The sequence below is a fragment of the Hippocampus bargibanti genome, linkage group LG08, assembly GCF_051943395.1.
Source record: "Hippocampus bargibanti isolate YZ-2025 linkage group LG08, ASM5194339v1, whole genome shotgun sequence".
In the NCBI taxonomy this organism is placed as follows: Eukaryota; Metazoa; Chordata; class Actinopteri; order Syngnathiformes; family Syngnathidae; genus Hippocampus; species Hippocampus bargibanti.
In genome coordinates, this window is record NC_142741.1 from 19,786,486 (window position 1) to 19,807,387 (window position 20,902).

Consider the following 20,902-nt stretch of genomic DNA (forward strand, 5'->3'; position numbering starts at 1 on the left):
CACGCTTGTGTGAATAATTGCTTCAGTGTCTAGCTAAATTGTTTTCCGGGCTTTATAGTCTCGCTGGGGAACTAGCATGGCTTCAGATGTTTTATTCTCCTCACAAACATGCTCCCTGAAGACTTCTGTTTTTACAACAGCTTAGCCAGCAAGGATCGAGTGACACTTTAAACTGCTGCGGAGGCATCACTTGCACAAGATTTGTCAGGCTCTCTTCATCCCTCACGTGAACAACTGACACGGTGTTACTCTAAAACACTTAGAAATTGATGACAACTATTTAGTGTTGTGGTTTAAATGCTTACAGCGTCAGCGTTGTGCGATCACTGTAAGGTGTAAACAATAATGCAAAGATTTCATTTTATCTCTTTTCACACCACACTGGGGTGTACTGAGGATTAGGTTTCAAATGAAACTGCTTTGCCAATGAGTAAGTCGCTCCCAGGAGAGTCTGCTGTAGTTGTAGATAAGCTTTGATATACTTTGAACATGCTTAAGCTTGCCATCACCGTTTGCTCTTTATTCTTCATGCCTGCAGAGACACGTAAGTCTCAAAGCAAAGCTCGTACGTCTCAAAGCAAAGCTAAGCTGTGATGATGACGGTTTTGTCTTGTCTCACCTTCCTTTCTGTGATGTGGAGTTGAGTCATCAGGAACTTGAACACAGTAGGTCTTTCTGGTCTGCACTCCCCCTCCACAGAGCTGACTGACGTTAGCCTGACGCAGGTCCAGCTTGCTCAGTAAAGGTGAAACCAAGCAATCATTCCAGTCAGTGGCTCTCCACTCATACCTGAAAGGGACCAGAAGACCGAAATGCACTAACACAGACTAGAGTCTACCCAACCAACCTTTTACTGTTCATGATATTCCATACCACATATTTTATGGTGATACGATTCAATACTGTTACTGGGCTTGTTCGAATGTGACATCTTCTCTGTGTTATTTTAAGATGAACCCATGCGTCTATTTGGTGGAGCATGTCCTGGTACTTATTTAATTACCAATTTCATAGCCGAATTAGTTCATGTGTTTCCAACAGCTGGTGCTCAGTTTAAAAATTCAAAGGTCCACGTCTTCTCCCTCCTTACTTGGAGAGTGTCAGAGACAACTGACACCGTGCTCTCTTCTTGCCCTTGATCATAAATGTCCCATATTGTGAGTTGTGGTTAAACCTGAGGTGTTTCACAAGGTGACACTCATTTTACAGCAAGAACTGGACACATATGTTTTGGCTGTTTGTGGAGCTGAAATACAGTGGCTCACTATGTCTACTCTGTCTACAAATGTCTGTATAAGCTCTCAGTCGTACAGGAGTGGTTCAGCGATGAAAGGTTTCTTCAGCCGTCATCTGTACTGCTTAAAGTGTCGGACATTTCACTTCTTATCCAAGATGCTTCTTCAGCGGACTAAAGTCTTACTGGTAGTATAGGCCCTATATATATATATATATATATATATATATATATATATATATATATATATATATATATATATATATATATATATATATATATATATATATATATATATATACATTACGAATGTTGCCTAACCTGTTTTGCCTAAGCAGGGTATTGTATGAACGATCCAAATTGAACCTCACCCCACCAGACCGGTTTAATGAAGTATTTTGTTGTTTTATAAGAATCGCTTCTTTACCCCCCTTTCAAACCATCTATGTTCTTTCGCTAAGATTTTAACCTCATTGTCGTCAAATGAGTGGTTGCTAGGTTTTAGGTGCATATGTACTGCCGATTGAGGCCCACAAGTATTATCCCTGCGATGCTGATAAAGTCTTTTTTTGATAATTTGTTTAGTCTCCTCAATGTATTGCTCTTTACAATGTATTGAATAAACTACATTACTTTGTTTTTCATTTGGCAGCCTATCTTTAGGATGCACTAATTTTTGGCCCTAAGTAATCTATCAGATGCTTATTTCCTGTAATGAGTTTTCTCGCAATAAAGTGAATCCTCCACTCCGATATAGCGAATAAAATAATATATTCCAACAGGAAAACCAAGCTGACTACATTCTTTTCACAATGGAATTACCTACTGTCTAACTTTACCACATAACCCGAGAGACAACCCCATGGACCACAGACACATAAACTGCTGCAGGGGTTTATATGAAATGAAATTAAAATCAATACTTAAGGTATAGGGACAAATTAAATGAATAGCAACATCATGAATATATGTAGCCTGTGGGAATACTCTCGAAATCATTCTGCTTTGAAAGCTTTGGAAGTCTGAACGAATTTGAAAATAGCTTGACATACTGTAGTGTGCAGCGAAGATAAAACATGAGATGAGTGTTTTGTTCTGATGATAGTGAGCAAAGTACCGCCCTGGAAATAATGAGAAACTTGTCAACAAAAACATACTTGGGACAGTTTGGAAGCAAGTCCCCGATAATGTTGCAAGCTTCCTTTTCCTCAAGAATAGGACATTGTTTCCCTCCACTTAGTGGCATCTGTGTCAGGACTCGTGACCGCAGACGGTAACCAGGAGACAGGTCGGTGGACCGGCAGGTCTTTGAACAGGGACTCCACGATAACCAATTAGAAGTGTGGCAGTCTATTGGCATCACGCAGGCTTGGTAGGTCACAGGGGAGTTGTACTTGGCACAGAGGCTGTGGGTGGATAAGACAAACACTTTTAGTAAGAAAGGAAAGAGATGCAGAAAATACAAATGGTGACTGAGAGCTTACACAGATGAAATGGTGACATATTATGAAAATTACACCTTATCATATTACCAGAGGTCAAAAAAGTATGAATGGTGTCTTCCTCAAATTCCCCTTAAAGTCCTTCAACTTAAAATACATTACTTTTTTAAACGGAATTACTGACTGATTCAATATGAAACATTTTTTTACAACAGGAACACCACAAATCAGCCATCACAGACCACTGCAAAAGAGAAAATCATATCATGGACTGGGAGAAGGCCAGAGTCATCCGCACCGAAGAAAACAAACATCAGCGCTGGATCAGGGAGGCCATTGCAATCCGGAATCGAGGACCAAGGACCATCAACAGGGATGAGGGAGCCTACATGCTCTCTACTACCTGGAGCAGTATCCTGGAGGGATGAACGGACAGCGGGGGCGTGACTTGCCTGTCAGATTTGACAGGTAGGTCACGCCCCCATAGCAACACCAGCTGAAAATGGCGCGTCACAACAACACCTGTGACACTCTGACGAAGGCGGAAGTAGACGCCGAATCATGTCAGGTATTTGAATACCGACAATACACTGTCTGTAAGATAAGAATCTGTTTTAAATTAGATATCAAGTAGACAGGATGAACTTAATACAACCAATCCTTATTTAATTTGTTAATTAGGCTGCAAGTAGAAAATCACAATAATATTGAGCCCTCAATTTAACAAGTCTTCAACAGCCACTAAAATATACAATAACATTTCAGAGGCCCAAAATATACAACACTGAAAAAATGTTTTCCATCATGGGAATTCTGATGGATGTGAAGCAAATTACAATAAATACAATTTTAACACGCGCACGTGTGTGTATGTGTGTGTGTGTGTGTGTGTGTGTGTGTGTGTGTGTGTGTGTGTGTGTGCGTGTCTTTTGTTCTAATCAAAATGGCAAATACCAAAGTCAGTTCAAACAGCAGGAACAGGAAAGGAGCAGTGCTTGACATTTAGCACAATAATAGTACACAGCAGCATTGATGTGGTCAAACAGCATCGATAAAGGGACATTTAACTGAAAAAGTCCAGCAAATGCAGGAACCACTAAATTCAAGTATACACAATGATATACCAACATCTTGCAAGAGGTGACCACTGACTCTTTGTACGATGACTGAGCAGTTACAATGAATGTCATGAAAACTAACATTATATCTCATGTTTAGCTGAAATAGGGAAGGAGATAATAAAAGTCAAGCAAATCATTTATCCCCCCAAAAAAATTAGTTTTCAGCCTTTCGGTGAAACAATACATTTCCAGTACAGTACAGGCCTTGAGAATCAAGTGACCTGACTAACACATTTTCAAAGTAACAATCGTATAATGGATTTTTTTGGCTATAAATCGCCAGCCAAAATTTACGATGCAACCACTATTTTCGCAAAGTGAAAACTCAACAAAAAAGCAGTTTAGCAAAAAGAAAACAATTTGTCAAAATAAAAAATTGTGTCAAACCAAAGGCTTGGGGGTCAGACGTGGCCCACTGCATCATTTTAAGAGGCTCGTGAAAGGAAATTCAAAGATGACAACTTCCATGATGCTTGCTATAATATGTACCAAAATTTGAAATTTGCGTACTATATTTAATAAATCACTTACATATTGTAAGCATTTTCTTGTTGCCAAACTCCTAATTATGGTTCCTTAAACAATGGCTGCATAAAAGGTTATTCTTGACCTCTTCGTTTCGTTTCAGTCATCACGGCCCTCCAAGGGAAAGGATAATTTGAATGAGGCCTGCGACAAAAATGAGCTTGTCACCCCTGTTTTCGGCTGTTTGTTGGCACTCCCGGGTGGCGTTTATTCTCAAAGTCGGCATAAAAACAAAGGGAATTGAACATTGCACCTTTTTTTAAATGAAGAGTTATAAACGCATCTGGGCTTGTGTCTCAAGGCATCACAGTACACCTTTTATCATAACTCTTCCCCTACACCGTACAATTATTTCAGCACCACATTACTATTTCCTTTGCTTACCTTAGCATTGTGTTCTTTCCATCGCTGCGTGTGCAGCGGACTTGCCGTGTCTGGTATCCTACCTCCAGTTCCCATGACATATGGTACTTTTGATAGTGATGATGGTTATGATGGTCTTGGCGGTAATGGGAGGGATCCCTATGTAGCAAAACTGTATTATTGTTGTTGCTGAAATCCAAGGTGGTACGACCGTTTATGAGTGTGTCTTTATGATGGGGGAGCCTACATTGGCTCCAGGCTCCTACTTTAAGGCTATACTGGAACTCATCCTCCCCAGAAGGGCAGCCAATGGAGCCAGAACAAGTCCTGGTTTCGGTCAGGTTGGGGCAGCTTGCGCCACCATACATTGGCATGGTCAGAACGTGTCGAGTTCGATGCTGCAGGCCAGAGCCGCATGATCTACTGCAACCAGACCATGAGGCAAAGTCTGACACAATGCAGTCCTGTGGGCAGGGGATGAGACATGCCTGCTCCATTGGGGGTCTCTGAGAAAAGAAGTCACATATCCTTGAAGTGACTGCTGTGCGGTTCGAAGTCCGCATGCACTGCACTTTGCGTCTCTGGATTCCGTGTTGCGCTGTCATGCACTCTGCCGTCTGCAGGTTGAGCTCGTTGGAAAAAAAAGGGACAAGAACACATCCCTCCCAGGGAGAGAGCTCCCACTCGAAGAGGTCCTGGTGCCAGTCGCACACCTTAAAACAATGCCGCCGACTCTCAGGTTTGTCCATGTGGTTGCAGTGAGAGTGATGGGTGGTCCAGCCATCTGTGTGGACACACCATACTGTCCTGCTCTGAACTCCACCAGAGCCACACTTTTCACCCAGACAATTACCCCACTGGCCTGGAGAAGAGACAATATATCAGGACATGTTTACGAAAGAGCAAAACTCTAAACAGAGTTTTTAAATTGCTGTTATCTGTCAGTTTACAATCAAACACAATCCCAAGCCAATCACTTTCCCTCCATAATTGCTTTATTCATGAATAAAGGAAGAAAATCAAACAAAAGCAATCAAGCCTGAGGCGAATCAATGTATAGAAATAGAAATAAAGTACAGTAAAGTCTCGTTATATCGATATTCAAGGGAGTCCGAAAAAATATCGATATAACCGGGACTATCGATATATCCGACCCTGTTTGCATGTAATTTTCTCCGTGCGTGCATAGAAATAGTATCGATATAACCGGGACTATCGATATATCTGATATCGATATAACGAGACTTTACTGTACATGTTTCTCAACACAAAAGATGAATTCACTTAATTGCTCAATTCCAAAATGGTCATGCATCCTTTGTTATACAGGTAATGACTTGAAAATATTCGCCACCGAGTGAACTTGTGTATGAGGTAAACGATGCTGCACTTACAGCACAGTTGTGCACACATTATGTCCATACATTTCATTTCTGTTTGCTCATTTTCTTCACCAGGACTGAGGGGGAATTGGAGAAACTATTCAATCTTAATTTGGGTGAAAGTACACCCTGAATTGGGACACACATCATAGATATTGGACATAAACCATCACAAATCAATACTATTCGGTCTATTCACATGTCATCTGTTATTTTAACACATTACTAACCAAGTTCAAATGCGAAGAATATTGCATGTTGAGAAAAAAAAGAACTCTCTGGAAAACGCTCAGCAACCTGAAAACTGTTGTCAAGCTCGGATTCTTCCCTCACTCTGCCAAAGCCAGGTGAGAGTATGTTATTTTTAGAGTAACGTGTGAAAATAGTTGGGATACATCCGAGTCAGCCTCAGTTTTATTTATTGCGTTATGCTTGAGAAAGAGTTGGGGAATATTAGGTAATCCCGATTGTTTAGGATAATAACTGAGCGATGTAATTACTTTCAGGTGTGCGTGCGTGCGTGTTTGTGTTGTGTGTGTGCGTGTGTGTCTGTGCATGTGTGTGTGCACCATAAATGGAGGTTGTATTGATGAATGAAGATAAATAATCAGTAATTAATAAAAAAAATCTATAGGTTAAATGAGTAACATTAAGTATGGTATACCATAACTGAGAAACGTGCATACTGTAAACCTTGATTGATGAAAGTGAATCATTAATTTAGTGAACTGATGCTATGTTTGAGTTTTCTATCAGTAGCAGTCATCATTGAATTATCTTGCCGATTAGATATTTTTGAATGAGGGCTTGATTTCTGTGCCAATCACCCCGCCCCCCTTCCTGTCATATGCCACAAATGAAACTCCTCAATTCACCTTACCCAATCAAGTGCCCAACGTGTATATTTGTTTGCATTTTAAATTCTCACCACTGCTTTTGAATTAGAAATGAATACACCTTTTTTCATTCCCTTATTCAATGCAATCTCATGCTGTTACACTTTAATTACAGTTGGCACCATTAGCCACTTGTCATGCAGCTCCGCTGTTGCAACAATGACATCATTGCTGAGTCATCAAAACAGAAACTGTGAAGTCCACATAATGCTGTCATTACAAACGTACGTGTGGATTGTGTGACATTTGTTTGTTTTTAACACTGCTTTGAAAGTGCTGATTTATGTTGAAGAGGACAACATTTCAAATGACTGAATTATTTCATACTTCATTGGAACATGTGATTGAGGTTGTTAGTCTCAATTTTGTTGTTTTTAAGTTGTGTTTGAAGGAATTCTTTTTTTCAATTTGCACATTATTTTCAGAAATACGAAGAAAATGCCCCACTTTAATAAAAAATGTGTTTTTGATATTTAAATGTATGACTCATCACAAATTTTCTGGAAAATTAATTAGATTTATAAGACTAAAATAGACAAGCGCATGCAACTCAAAAACCAATAAAAAGTTGGGCAAATAATTAAGACACTGAACTTGAATTATAATAATTTTAACGTGAAAATTAAATGATGTGATGATATTGTGAGCTTCTAGTAAACTAAGGTCATTGCATCGATGAGAAGGTTTCTTCGGCCCTCATCTGTACTTCTTGGTGTCCAAAAGATAGGTTGCTAAATGAAAAACAAAGTAATGTATTTTATTGGATACATTGTAAAAATGAAGATTGTAAAGATCAAGACATTGGGGAGACTAAACAAATTCTCAAAAAAAAGACTTTATCAACATCACAGGGATCCCTTACCAACTCTATCCTGAAAAAGGCCCAACAGAGAATGTACTTCCTGAGGCTGCTAAAGAAGCATGGCCTGCCACAGGAGGTGCTGCAACATTTCTACACGGCTGTCATCGGATCCATCCTGTGTTCTTCCATCACCGTTTGGTTCGGGGCCGCCACAAAAATGGACAAAATCCGACTTCAACGGACAGTTAGGATGGAGGAAAAAATCATTGGCACCGCCCTACCCACTCTCGAGGACTTGCACACTGTAAGAATCCAAACTAGGGCGCAGAAAATCCTACTGGACCCTCCGCACCCTGCCCACCACCTTTTCCAGCTACTCCCCTCAGGCAGGCGCTACCGATCCATGCGCACCAAATCCAGCAGACATTTAAACAGCTTCTTCTCCCAAGCCATTAACTCTTTGAACTCTTTCAACAGTAGCCAAAATGGAACTGTATAGTGCAACTTAGCAGTTTTTTTTTGACGACGATACTAGTGCAGCGTGTTCTACCGGAAACAAATTCCTTGTGTGTTCTACATACTTGGCAATAAAGATGATTCTGATTCTGATTCTGATTCTGATAATACTAGTGGGCCTCAATCTGCAATACATATGCACCTAAAAGCTAGCAACCACTCATTTGATGACAGTGAGGTTAAAATCTTAGCGAAAGAAAATAAATGGTTTGAAAGGGGACTAAAAGAAGCTTTTTTTATAAAACAGCAAAACCCTTCACTAAATTGCCATGGTGATGTGAGGTTCAATTTGGATCGTGCTTACAACAGACTTCTTAGATCATTGCCAGTAAGTATTTATTTATTTTTTCAGCGGCTTTCACTTGAAGTCAGGCAAAATATAGCAATAATAAGCCACTCAAAAACATTCTACTCAACCTCAGGAACTCACAGATGGACACAAATTGGGTGCAAACAAGAGGAATACACTGTTTCATCAAAAGCAGCAGGGAGCACTCTGTCCAGAAAAAAATGAAATGAAAAGAAAAAGAATTGAACACAGTGGAATAATTTTCTTCTCTGGTCTACTTAATTACATTTTTTAAAAAGTCTCTCGTTCCTTTAATTACATTTGATAAAAGCTGCACTGGGCAAGTTCAGAGAAAATTTACTGGACATTTGGGTGCACAATTGTTCAGCTCATACGCCATTTAGAAGCAATCAATGTCCAAATGTTTGTAATGTAATATAATATCATGTCTTGGTTACATGTTTCATATTTAGTAGTTGATATTCACACCTACCCTCACTGAACTCCAACCTGATCTAGAATAGATATGGATTAAAATGACATACAGCTGCTAATGTCTATTTTTAAAAGGTATTTAACATCAAATGTTTTGACTAAAATAATAACGGCAAAATGTAATCAATTATGACATGATTCATAATCAAACCATGATGTTAAAGATTTTAATTTTATGAAATAATATTTACTGTATTATCTTGGAATTGAAGTTATCTTTGTTCCCTTGAATTTACCAACCGGTACTTGAACCCAGACAACTCACACCCACACCATTCCCAAGAAGAACATGGGAAAAAAATACATTTTCGAGATTAGATGTGGGTTTTGCAGTACAGAGCATCTGATCCTCTTCAATCATTGGTCCAATGTACCAGAGGGTTCAGTTATTCTGCTAGTGAAGTCTTTCCCGACACTTTAATTTATTTTACCTTCCTTCTCCGTGTGATTGCTGAAATTGGGTTATGCAGTCGTGATAAAAATACAGTAGGAGGGCCGTCATTACTCTTTCGATGTCAATCCTCCCAACTCCTCCTTTCAGACTGGAATATCATTTGAATAAACACACATTAAATCCATTCAGATGACATGAGATGTCAACTCACACCAAATTAATTCACACTTTACTTATAGCCGCGTTTGATGTTTACTTTGGGAAAACAGATGTTAATCAATATAAATTGGAACGGCTGATAAACTACAGTTGGTTGAGAAATATTTCTCAAGATTAAAAATGGACGCCTGACGATATGGAGTAGGTAGAACGTAATTTCTTCTGGCCATCGCTGCCTTCTTCATTTTAGTTACTGACGGTTTTCCTGGCATCCATCTTCTACCTAGCGGCTTGATTCAAGTTGGACAGTTTGCGGTTTGTGACACTTTTGAATTACATGACCACATTATGCTTAAGCAGTAGAGGAAGGAGGACACACAACTCATTGACACGTCTTTATTCCAACTGCTAACAAGTGGATATGATTAAAACAGGGGTCGGGAAGCTATGGCTCTTTTGATGATTGCATATGGCTCGCCGATAAATCTAAATACATATTATCACCTTTTTTCTGTTAATTTTCTGTTGGGGCTGCAGTTGGCGGAGAGCTCAATTTTGATTGGATGACGCTGACCTAGGTTGGCAGAAAGCACAATTTTGATTGAATAATAGTGGCCGGCAGTTGAAACAGGTAAATGCCTCATTTAAATCAGCCCGACGAGTAAAAACAAAGTACACTTCAGCTTGAATGCAACTGAGATTCGCCTTTGTGGAGACAAAAGGTACTGATTCTAATTTGCTATGAAACAATACAATCGATGAAACAGTCGAATGTCAGTGACATTTTAACAAGCCCCATGTTAACGTTAGCATCAATATACTTCTGTGAGAAGTATGTTGCACAGCAAGTGTGGAAGCTAATGAGCCGTATGCTAGGCTCGCTAGCAGTAACTTCGCGAATTGACCCGGCAAGTTGACTTTCATTCCGATCGTTTGCCTGTATTTTTAACAATCACGAGGAAGGGAAAACCATTCATGTTAACGTACTTTACATGTACATGTTAACTATCACAAAGTTATTTCAAATAATACATTCTGACATTTTGTTGGCCGAGCGTGCGTCTGTGTGCGTGCGTGTGTGTGTGTGTGTGTGCACGCCCGAGCGCGCGTGTGTGTTGTGGCTCTCACTGAAAAACATTTCTAAATATTTTACTTTTATGGCTCTCTTAGTCAAAAAGGTTCCCGACCCTTGGACTAAAACATCGAAAATGTAGCATAACATTCTTAAAATATACACAAATATAAATACATATACTGTATATAATATATATAACAAATATAGCACCTTGGTACTGATATATACTATACATACAGGATTCAATTCCGGCTTCATGTTGGTTGCAACTGAGATATCTTGGTCCAGAAAAGCTCAGTGCTGGGAACAGCACGGATACTGTGCAGAACCCTCCAGCATCCTGGCCTCGAGGACCCGAGCAAAAATGGGGCACAGACACCACCAAGGGGGGTGAGACGAGGATATATATATATATATATATATATATATATATATATATATATATATATATATATATATATATATATATATATGTCTGTCCACCATTTCAGCTCGGGTCCTCTACCAGAGGCCAGGAAGCTTGAGGGTTTTGCGCAGTATCCGTGCTGTTCCCAGCACTGCGCTTTTCTGGACCGAGATATTCGATGTTGTTCCCGGGATCTGTTGCAACCACTCGTCGAGTTTGGGGGTCACTGCCCCGAGTGCTCCGACCACCACAGGCACGACTGTCACCTTTACCTTCCAGGCTCTCTCCAGCTCCTCTCTGAGCCCTTGGTATTTCTCGATTTTCTCATGTTCCTTCTTTCTGATGTTTCCATCACTCGGGACCGCTACATCCACGACAACGGCTTTCCTTTCCCCTTTATCTATGACCACGATATCTGGTTGGTTGGCCATTACCATCTTGTCGGTCTGTATCTGGAAGTCGCACAGGATCTTTGCTCGGTCATTCTCCACCACCTTGGGAGGTGTTTCCCATTTTGACCTTGGGGTTTCCAGTCCATACTCTGCACAGATGTTTCGGTAGACTATGCCAGCCACCTGGTTATGGCGCTCCATGTAGGCTTTCCCTGCCAGCATCTTACACCCTGCAGTTATGTGTTGGATTGTCTCAGGTGCCTCTTTGCACAACCTACACCTTGGGTCTTGTCTGGTGTGGTATATCCCTGCCTCTATGGCTCTGGTGTTCAGGGCCTGCTCTTGGGCAGCCAGGATGAGTGCCTCTGTGCTGTCCTTTAGGCCAGCCCTCTCTAGCCACTGATAGGACTTCTTGAGATCAGCCACTTCTGTTATGGTTCGGTGGTACATCCCGTGTAGGGGCTTTATATATATATATATATATATATATATATATATATATATATATATATATATATATATATATATATATATATATATATATATATATATATATATATATATATATATATCTCATTTTCATCTTATTCCGTACCGCTTATTCCTCATTAGGGTTGCTGGAGCCTATCTCAGCTGTCTTCGGGCACGAGGCGGGGGACACCCTGAATTGGTTGCCAGCCAATTGCAGGGCACACAAAGACGTACAACAGTCACTCTCACACTCACACCTAGGGACAATTTGGAGTGGTCAATCTGCCTGCCATGCATGTTTTTGGAGTGTGGGAGGAAACCGGAGGACCCGGAGAAAGCCCACGCGGGTCCGGGGAGAACATGCAAACTCCACACAGGGAGGCCGGACCGGGACGCGAACCGACGACCTCTGCACTGTGAAGCCGGTGTGCTAACCACTCGACTACCGGGCCGCCCTATATATATATATATATATATATATATATATATATATATATATATATATATATATATATATATATATATATATATACAATATATATATACAATACAATTGTATATATATACAATACAATGTTTAGTTAACAATACATCTGCTGATGCACAAACTTGGACACATCATCACTGTAGATTCCTCGAATCACTGGGTGTTTCGGGTCTTTCAACAGACACCCTCCTCCAGGCGACCCGACCGGGGTTTGCAAGGCCCCGGCCTGTGTCCAAGTGGCATGCTACTGCTCCACTGCCCCCACGGCTCTCCCCTCCTCAACCAGAGCCATCTGGTGGCTCTTTCTGCTGCCTCCACATTGTTGCCTATGGCTCTTCTGCGGTTTGCACCTGTTATGCCCAGTGTGCCATAGGCTTTGCTCAGGGAATGGCTGGCAAATCCCGGACTGCCCACCTCCACCGGCATACACCTCGACCTCCACCCGTTCCTCCGACATTCCTCCACCAGCTCCTGGTACTTCTCCCTCTTCCTTTCCTGAGCCTCCTCCATCCTCTCCTCCCAGGGAACCGTCAGCTCCAGCAAAAAGAGTTGCTTTGTGGCCTCAGAGATAAAGATGATGTCAGGTCTCAACCTGGTCTGGGTGATGTGTGCTGGAAACTTCAGTTGCCTTTCCAGGTCAACTGTCATCACCCAGTCTCGGGCCGTGGAGAGCAAACCAGCAGAGCGGTTGCTTGATGTATTCAACCTTTGTCCTTCTTTGACAAAGTGAATGGTCTTCGCAGTGGCTCGGGTGTAACGGCTTGCCACAATCCCCTTGCTGATTGCTTCAGCGATGGATTTGAGGACCTGGTCGTGCCTCCACCGATACCGACCCTCACCCAGGGCCTTGGAGCAGCTGCTCAAGATGTATTCCAGAGTCCCAACCTTGGAACCCAGGGGGCATGCTGGTGTTTCTGTGGTGCCCCAAATGCACAGATTAGATGGGCTTTGAAGGACATCGTACACCCCCTGAATCAAGAACTTGATCCTCTGTGGGTTCCATGACCAGATGTCCTTCCAGGTGACGCGGCGCTCCATCACCTGCTCCCACTTCATCCAGGCACCCTACTGCCGCATGGCCACTGCTCTGCTGGTTCGTTCTTCCTCAACTGCAGCTCGGACCTCCTCCTGCACCAGCCTCTGCCTCTCCCTCGCGCTGGCAGAGTCATAGCGGGTCGCTGTTCGGCTCCCCAGTCCAGCTCTACCTTGCGCCACTGCTCCAACAATGGGCCTGTGCCTCAGTCGAGTTTCTGCACGCTCAACTGCCTCGGCTGCCCTCCATTTCCTCCCAGTCCTCACAACGATGCCTGCCCCGGACACTTTGGCATCTCTGGATCCAGAGTACTGCAGATGTTCCCGTGCCCGTGCTACGATGACTTCCTCCCTGACTGAGCTGAAGGGGAGCCTGAGCTTGTTGGTTCTCCCGTACAACCCAATGCTACTTAGGCTGCGGGGCAGTCCCAGCCATCTGCGCAGATAGCTGCTCACTCTTTGCTCAAAACCTTCCACCACGGTCATGGGGACCTCGTAGATTAGCAGCGGCCAGAGGATTCTTGGGAGGATCCCATGCTGGTAGACCCAGGCCTTGAATCGTCCCGGGATCCCAGACTTGTCCACTGTTTTTAACCAGCCCTCCAGTTCAGCGCTGGTTGCTTTGATGGACTCGCTGTCATTCAGGCTGCAGTTGAAGACCTTGCCAAGGCTCTTCACTGGCTTCTCAGACACTGAGGGGATCTGGTGTTGTCCCAGCCTGAAACGGAACTTGTCTGTGACTTTCCCCCTCTTTAGAACCAAGGACCTGGACTTTGCGGGTTTGAAGCTCATGCGTGCCCACGCCATGATACGCTCCAACCCTTGGAGGATCCACCTGGCTCCTGGTACAGCTGTTGTTGTCACTGTGAGGTCATCCATAAAGGCTCTGATGGGATCATCAGTGTTGATTCCTAGAATCAGTGGGTGTTTCGGGTCTTTCAACAGACACCCTCCTCCAGGCGACCCGACCGGGGTTTGCAAGGCCCCGGCCTGTGTCCAAGTGGCATGCTACTGCTCCACTGCCCCCACGGCTCTCCCCTCCTCAACCAGAGCCATCTGGTAGCTCTTTCTGCTGCCTCCACGTTGTTGTATAGTAAAGTCTCATTATATCGATATTCTCGGGAGTCGGAAAAAATATCGATATAACCGGACTAGCGTTATATCCGATCGTGTGGCATGTAAATTTTCTCCTTGCCTTCATAGAAATAGTATCGTAATAAGCAGTACTATCGATATAACCGATATCGATATAACGAGACTTTACTATACAGTGAGACCTCAACTTACGAACTTAATTGGTTCCCAGACAGAGTGTGTAAGGTGAAAAGTGTGTATCTCAAAAAAACATTTCCCATAGAAAACCATTAAAATGGGAATAATCCGTTCCTGGGTTTCTATAAAATATAATTTTCAACTAAATAAGCCTAAAGAACTACACCCAACATACCTTATTCTATGTATAATACATGTGCTATTGTATTGTAATGAAAGAAATACACTGCATTGTATTATAAAGTCACTTTATTTACATTTGTGATGGTCATTTATGGCTTGATTGAATGGCGTTGGAGGTCGAAGGTCAAAGGGAATTGCTGTTTGGAAAGAGAGGCGCATTACATGAGGACTGTAATTAAAGAATTAAACTGTGCTGTAAAATCAAGTTTTATTTACCTTTTTGATGGTCGTTGATGGCTTATGGAAGGAGAGTCACCTTCCATATGGACTGTTGGTAACTTAATCTCTGGTGCTGTTCGGTCGTGTGCTTCCGCCGAAGATCACTCCGCCAGCCGTGGTGGGTGTGTATTATGAAAATAGTGCTTATTATAAGGTTTAATTTTCATAAATTTGATGTTTGTAAGACGAAAAGTTTGTAAGATAAGGTGTTTGTAAGGTGAGGTCTCACTGTATATATATATATATATATATATATATATATATATATATATATATATATATATATATATATATATATATATATATATATGTACCTTGCAATTTATATATGGTACTGTACCTTGCAATGTCATAAGTCAACAGATCGAATGTGGCTTGGACATTCTACAGTACAGTAATGAATTCCATCGCCCCAGGGTCCCTTTTTATATGCTCATGGACCCAGCAGGCTTTTGTTGAGATTCAGCATTCATCCTTACAGTATCAGTGCCAAGCTCTATTTGAATGCTAAAACAATAACCGCAAAGAGAGAGGTAACATGTGTTGCTGACCAAAGCAAACCTCAATTTGGCTAATCACCAACAATAATGCTCCAAGACAAGCATTACCAAACTCATTACTGCTTTCCTCCCCATTAACGGAAATGTGAAACGACTAATCACGATCAAATTCACTTCGCGTCAACAGCGTGCAACTGATACAAATCCTCAAGAACCCTCTCTAATGATATAGAGCGAGTTTTTTTAAAACTGTCAGCTTTGTATGTAACTATTTTTTGGTTTTTGAAATGAGGCCAAATTGTATAATCATGCCCCACAAATTTAACATAATTTGAAAACTAATACATATGTATAATAAATGTTCACTATGTGTACCGCTTGTGACGTGATTGAAATTCTTGGGTGTGCGAGACGCAAAGGTGCTGCACAACTGACACCCCAAATACAGCAAAACATTTGACATGCATCTCCTAGTGTTTTAGTCCACCAATCACCACGAAGTCCGTGTGTGCGGCTGTTGTTTTTATTATATTCATTTTATTGACTTCATTGTGTGTCGACTTGTGCAGTGCCAGTGTGGAGATTGATCTCTTGATTGGTTGTCGCTGACGGAGGACGGACTGGGCCGCGGTGTTTTTCAACATTTGTCAAGATCTCATCATTCATGACATGTCTGTCAGTGTATTTTTGACACGACATTTTACATCATTCATTCATTCATTCATTCATTCATTCATTCATTCATTCATAAATAAATTAATTTTACAAACAGGTTTTACCACAACAGGTTTTTGAGGTCTTTTTTATTAGGTTCGACCAATAAAAGGTACCATAAGATGGATTTGACCATGTACTTATTCATAGCTATCACTTTTCAAAAAGAATATATACCCATTGCTGATTTTAATCCTAGAATGCTCAACATGTATAGATATATCCATCAATCCATTTTCCAATCTGCTTAACTTCATGGAGCTGATTCCAGCTGTCTTCGAGCAGTAGGCGGGAGGACACCCTGAATCGGTTGCCAGTCCATCGCAGATCACACAGAGATGAACAACCATCCGTTCTCACACTCACATCTAGGGAGTGTTTAATCAGGTGCCATGCATGTTTATGGAATGTGGGAGGAAATCGAAGGACCCAGAGAAAACCCACACAAGCCCAAGGAGAACATGCAAACTCCACACAGGAAGGCTGAAGCCGGAATTGAATCCTGTAACACTGCACGGTGAGGCCGGCGGGCGAACCAGTCCCCCACCGTGCTGCCCTTCTAAATATATTATGATGTTAAATAATATATGACATTGACCTCCTAGTATTTTATGTATCGCCATTCAGCAGAAAAATACAACTTTTGGGTCTTGTCACCCAGTCATATATCCAACAGAGGCGTAACAACATCCAAGAAGCAATAGAGCTCCGGTAACAAACCAAATACTGTCCGATAGTGTTAGTTTACTGCCTCACCTGCACTGACCACCATTTGTCACCATGTGCTAACACTCTGGTGGCAAAATAAAACATCCAGCAAAGGTGCATCGAGCCGTACTAGATATTATATTTTTGAGGGGTTTCCTTTTAACCACTGTGCCATGAAAAAAAATGATACACGTCTTAAGCCAGTGAAATCCATGTTTCCCTGTTACAATAACTGGTCTCCGGAGGCCTCGTAGTTAATATAAAACACAGCCCGTGTATTACTCTTCAGGTTCTTCTTCACATATACAATTCATGCTGATCCGACTTTTGATTTCAAGCTGGGAAAAAAAAAACCTGGAGGGCTTGCCAAAATCAATGTGTTTATACTTGAGTCTGTATCGCTTTAAGACATGGTGAGTGGAGCTTCGAGGAACAGCGAGAGCTGTGCGATAGCTTTCTCGTGATGTGAATCTTTTTCCTTGCAATTGCTTGTCTTATGTGGATCCCTCAAGTCTCCGCAGCAGCCTGGGCCGAGGTGACAAGTAATTGGATAGGATGTCATTCACTACTTGTTCTCATCGCCCATCCAATGAGCTGAGATTACTTTCCCATACTCACAAGGCCAGAAGTGATGGTCATATCTTCTGATCTGCAGAAGGGCCCAGATGGTTGGGTGATGATACAGGCCAGTGTGGTAATGGTGGGACAATATTGAGATTTCATGTATCAGCTTTAGTCTGTTTTTTTCCAAACCACTAAATAACTGTAATTGGATTTGCCTTTATTAGTCTCGCAGGGGAGAAATTTACATTTCACAGCAGCAAAGTTATGAAAGAAATGAAAGTAGAAAAGCAAAACACAGGAGCTGCTGGAAAGGCAGCCACTCTCGCGGCGCCGTCTTGAAGTCAAAAGAACAAAAAAAACCCTGAATAACAAATGACATGACAATACAACAGTAGCCAAAATGGAACTGTATAGTGCCACTTAGCAGTTTTTTTGACGACGATACTAGTGCAGCGTGTTCTACCGAAAACAAATTCCTTGTGTGTTCTACATACTTGGCAATAAAGATGATTCTGATTCTGATTCAAAGACACAGAGAGACATTCATTCTTAAGCACTTTGTATCACTATGTACCCTCTTTGTTACATAAAGCAGTTCCAGATGAAAGAGGAGAGGATCAAAGTGTCTCTTCACCAGTGGATCAGGGACATCATGGTGGAATGTGCACGTTGAATACAAGCTAAATGTTGAAAGCAAACACGCAGCTGTAGCATCCATTGATGAAAAGAGATTGTCTCACATCTCCTGTCCCCCATAAATCAGCTTCAATACCTTCCCGTGACAGTTCCATATACGCATCGGCGCTCTGCGCTGACGCTCCTTCCTTCTTATCGCGTGCTCCTCAAGCCATGTATCCATCCAGCCGCAGACTGTTCAACAGCACCGACCTTCCACTGAACAAAGCGGGGCTGTGAAGATGCTGCCCATTACAGGCGCAAAAAAGCACAATGGCCCCAGAGCTTTCCAGCGATGACAGTCGAATGGCACCGACATTCCTCCCATTCAAAAACAGTACTGGCATATCCATGCTGCCGAAAAGGCGCAACCGCTCAGCAGTCTCCTCCTTGATGAATGTCGTGGTCAAAAATGCTGAAAAACAATCCGTATCCGTTCCACACGACGCACAACAACACAAAGTGACAAAAGAAAATACAAAAAACAAGACAAAAACAACAAAAAAAGCAAGGCTCATCAGAGCACTTGCTGACGGCTGCCTACTCGGGCGCCATCTTGGACTCCTTTTTTCAAAAAAAGCAACAAAAAAAATATATATATATATATATATATATATATATATATATATATATATATATATATATATATATATAATGGCTTGGAGGGCGGCCCGGTAGTCGGCTTGGAGGGCGACCCGGTAGTCGAGTGGTTAGCACACCGGCTTCACAGTGCAGAGGTCGCCGGTTCGCGTCCCGGTCCGGCCTCCCTGTGTGGAGTTTGCATGTTCTCCCCGGACCCGCGTGGGTTTTCTCCGGGTCCCCCGGTTTCCTCCCACACTCCAAAAACATGCTTGGCAGGCAGATTGACCACTCCAAATTGTCCCTAGGTGTGAGTGTGAGAGTGACTGTTGTACGTCCTTGTGTGCCCTGCGATTGGCTGGCAACCAATTCAGGGTGTCCCCCGCCTTGTGCCCGAAGACAGCTGAGATAGGCTCCAGCAACCCCCGCGACCCTAATGAGGAATAAGCGGTACGGAAAATGAGATGAGATGAGATGAGATATTAATGGCTTTCCTCAGGACACAGCTGTGTTTGTAGGTACAGCGATAGAGCCCAATGTGGAATAAGTGGATTCGATTTGCACCTTGCCTGATCGTTTCCTGTGTATGTTTGCCTTGACACTCCATCATGGTTGCACAAGTGCTTTCATCTGTTCAGAAATTTTCCCTGAGGATAATGTTCCGCTTTGTTTCACCACTTTTCATCACTGAACTGCATTTACTATAGGATGAGAGCACTTCCAGCTACTTGGCAAGTACTTGCTCCTCAAGTACTGACAACTAAGTGTGTGAAGAGCACTCTTTAAACACTGGAAAAACAAATTACATGACAGAATTTTAAACATTGATGTAAATGTATTGCTACTCTTTGCCAGTCTGCTTGAATATCATTTAAATAAGTGGTGTTTAATTTTTATTTATTTTTCACTTAAGCCCCCAAATAGAAATTGAGAGGATATCATCATTTTGACATTCTTGACATTTCGTTGATTAAAGTCACTAACCATCGATCAATCCATTGTCTAATCCGCTGATCTTCTGAAGCCTATCCCAGCAGTCTCCGGCCAGGAGGCGGGGGACACCGTTAACTGGTTGTCATTGTATCGCAAGGCACACATCGACAACCGTTCATGCTTAAATCACGGAGAACCATAACTGCTAATGTTGATCTAGCTGCTAATGTTGATCAATCCGCTACGCTGCTCAATTCATTTACTGTCAGCTGTTTCCAATGTAGAGTTTGAAAAATCTTTATAGATGTATATAAAATTATAATGTGTGACAACATAATCACCAAACCTGCCAAAATAAAGACGCCTTTTACATTCATTAGAAATTTAATTTTTGAACCATTTGTGTTCTTCAGTCATCAGCATAGGAAGCTCAATATTTAAGGTAGTACTATAAATATTTAACATTTGGCAAGCCCCCTCGCTGCCTAACTTTAAAACCCGACTCAAAACATACTTGTGCTCTATGGCATTTGATTCAGTATAATTCAGAGATTAGTTTTACTCCCTGGTGCTTTCTACTATTTTTGGGACTGCTTTATTTCCTGGATATGATAGTTGACCATGCTAAGTGCTTTGTCACAGCTTCAGCTGTTGTTAAAGCGCTATTTAAATCTATATGTATTGTATTGTATTCCAAAAAGTTCCACACCCCCATCATCAGAATCACAGTCCTGCATTCAGAACCATAAGTGCAGATTGTCTCAAACTCATCATCTATTTTACTTTTGTGAGTGTTTACTTGGAGATCATTGATGTGAGATATTTTACATATTAAACCACAATCAGATGTGGAATGTGGAGCAAATAATCAAATTCACAATGATTTACTGCTATAAATTGATATCATTATTCATTGGGCAGTTATGAATAGAAATTGTAGACAAACCCCATGCAAACCATGGGGTTCAGGGTCGTTAAAAATATAATAAACTATTTTTTTTAATATTAGAAGCACAGAGAAGTAATACAGTATAGTCACATAGTGTACACAGTTTATGCACTTTTCTTTCCACA

The 20,902-nt window shown here is 41.7% G+C and overlaps 1 protein-coding gene across 3 annotated transcripts in view; it reads right to left on the reverse strand.

The window, feature by feature from the left end:
* Positions 1–20,902, reverse strand: part of thsd7ba (thrombospondin, type I, domain containing 7Ba) — a 261,993-nt gene that overhangs the window by 150,848 nt on the left and 90,243 nt on the right. For all 3 annotated transcript variants that reach the window (XM_089002333.1, XM_089002331.1, XM_089002332.1), the window contains exons 4-6: positions 4,707–5,547; positions 2,392–2,640; positions 620–789 (exon numbers count right to left, since the gene is read on the reverse strand). In XM_089002333.1, the coding sequence (XP_088858459.1) occupies positions 620–789; positions 2,392–2,640; positions 4,707–5,547 (1,260 nt within the window). The remainder of the gene's footprint in view (positions 1–619; positions 790–2,391; positions 2,641–4,706; positions 5,548–20,902) is intronic.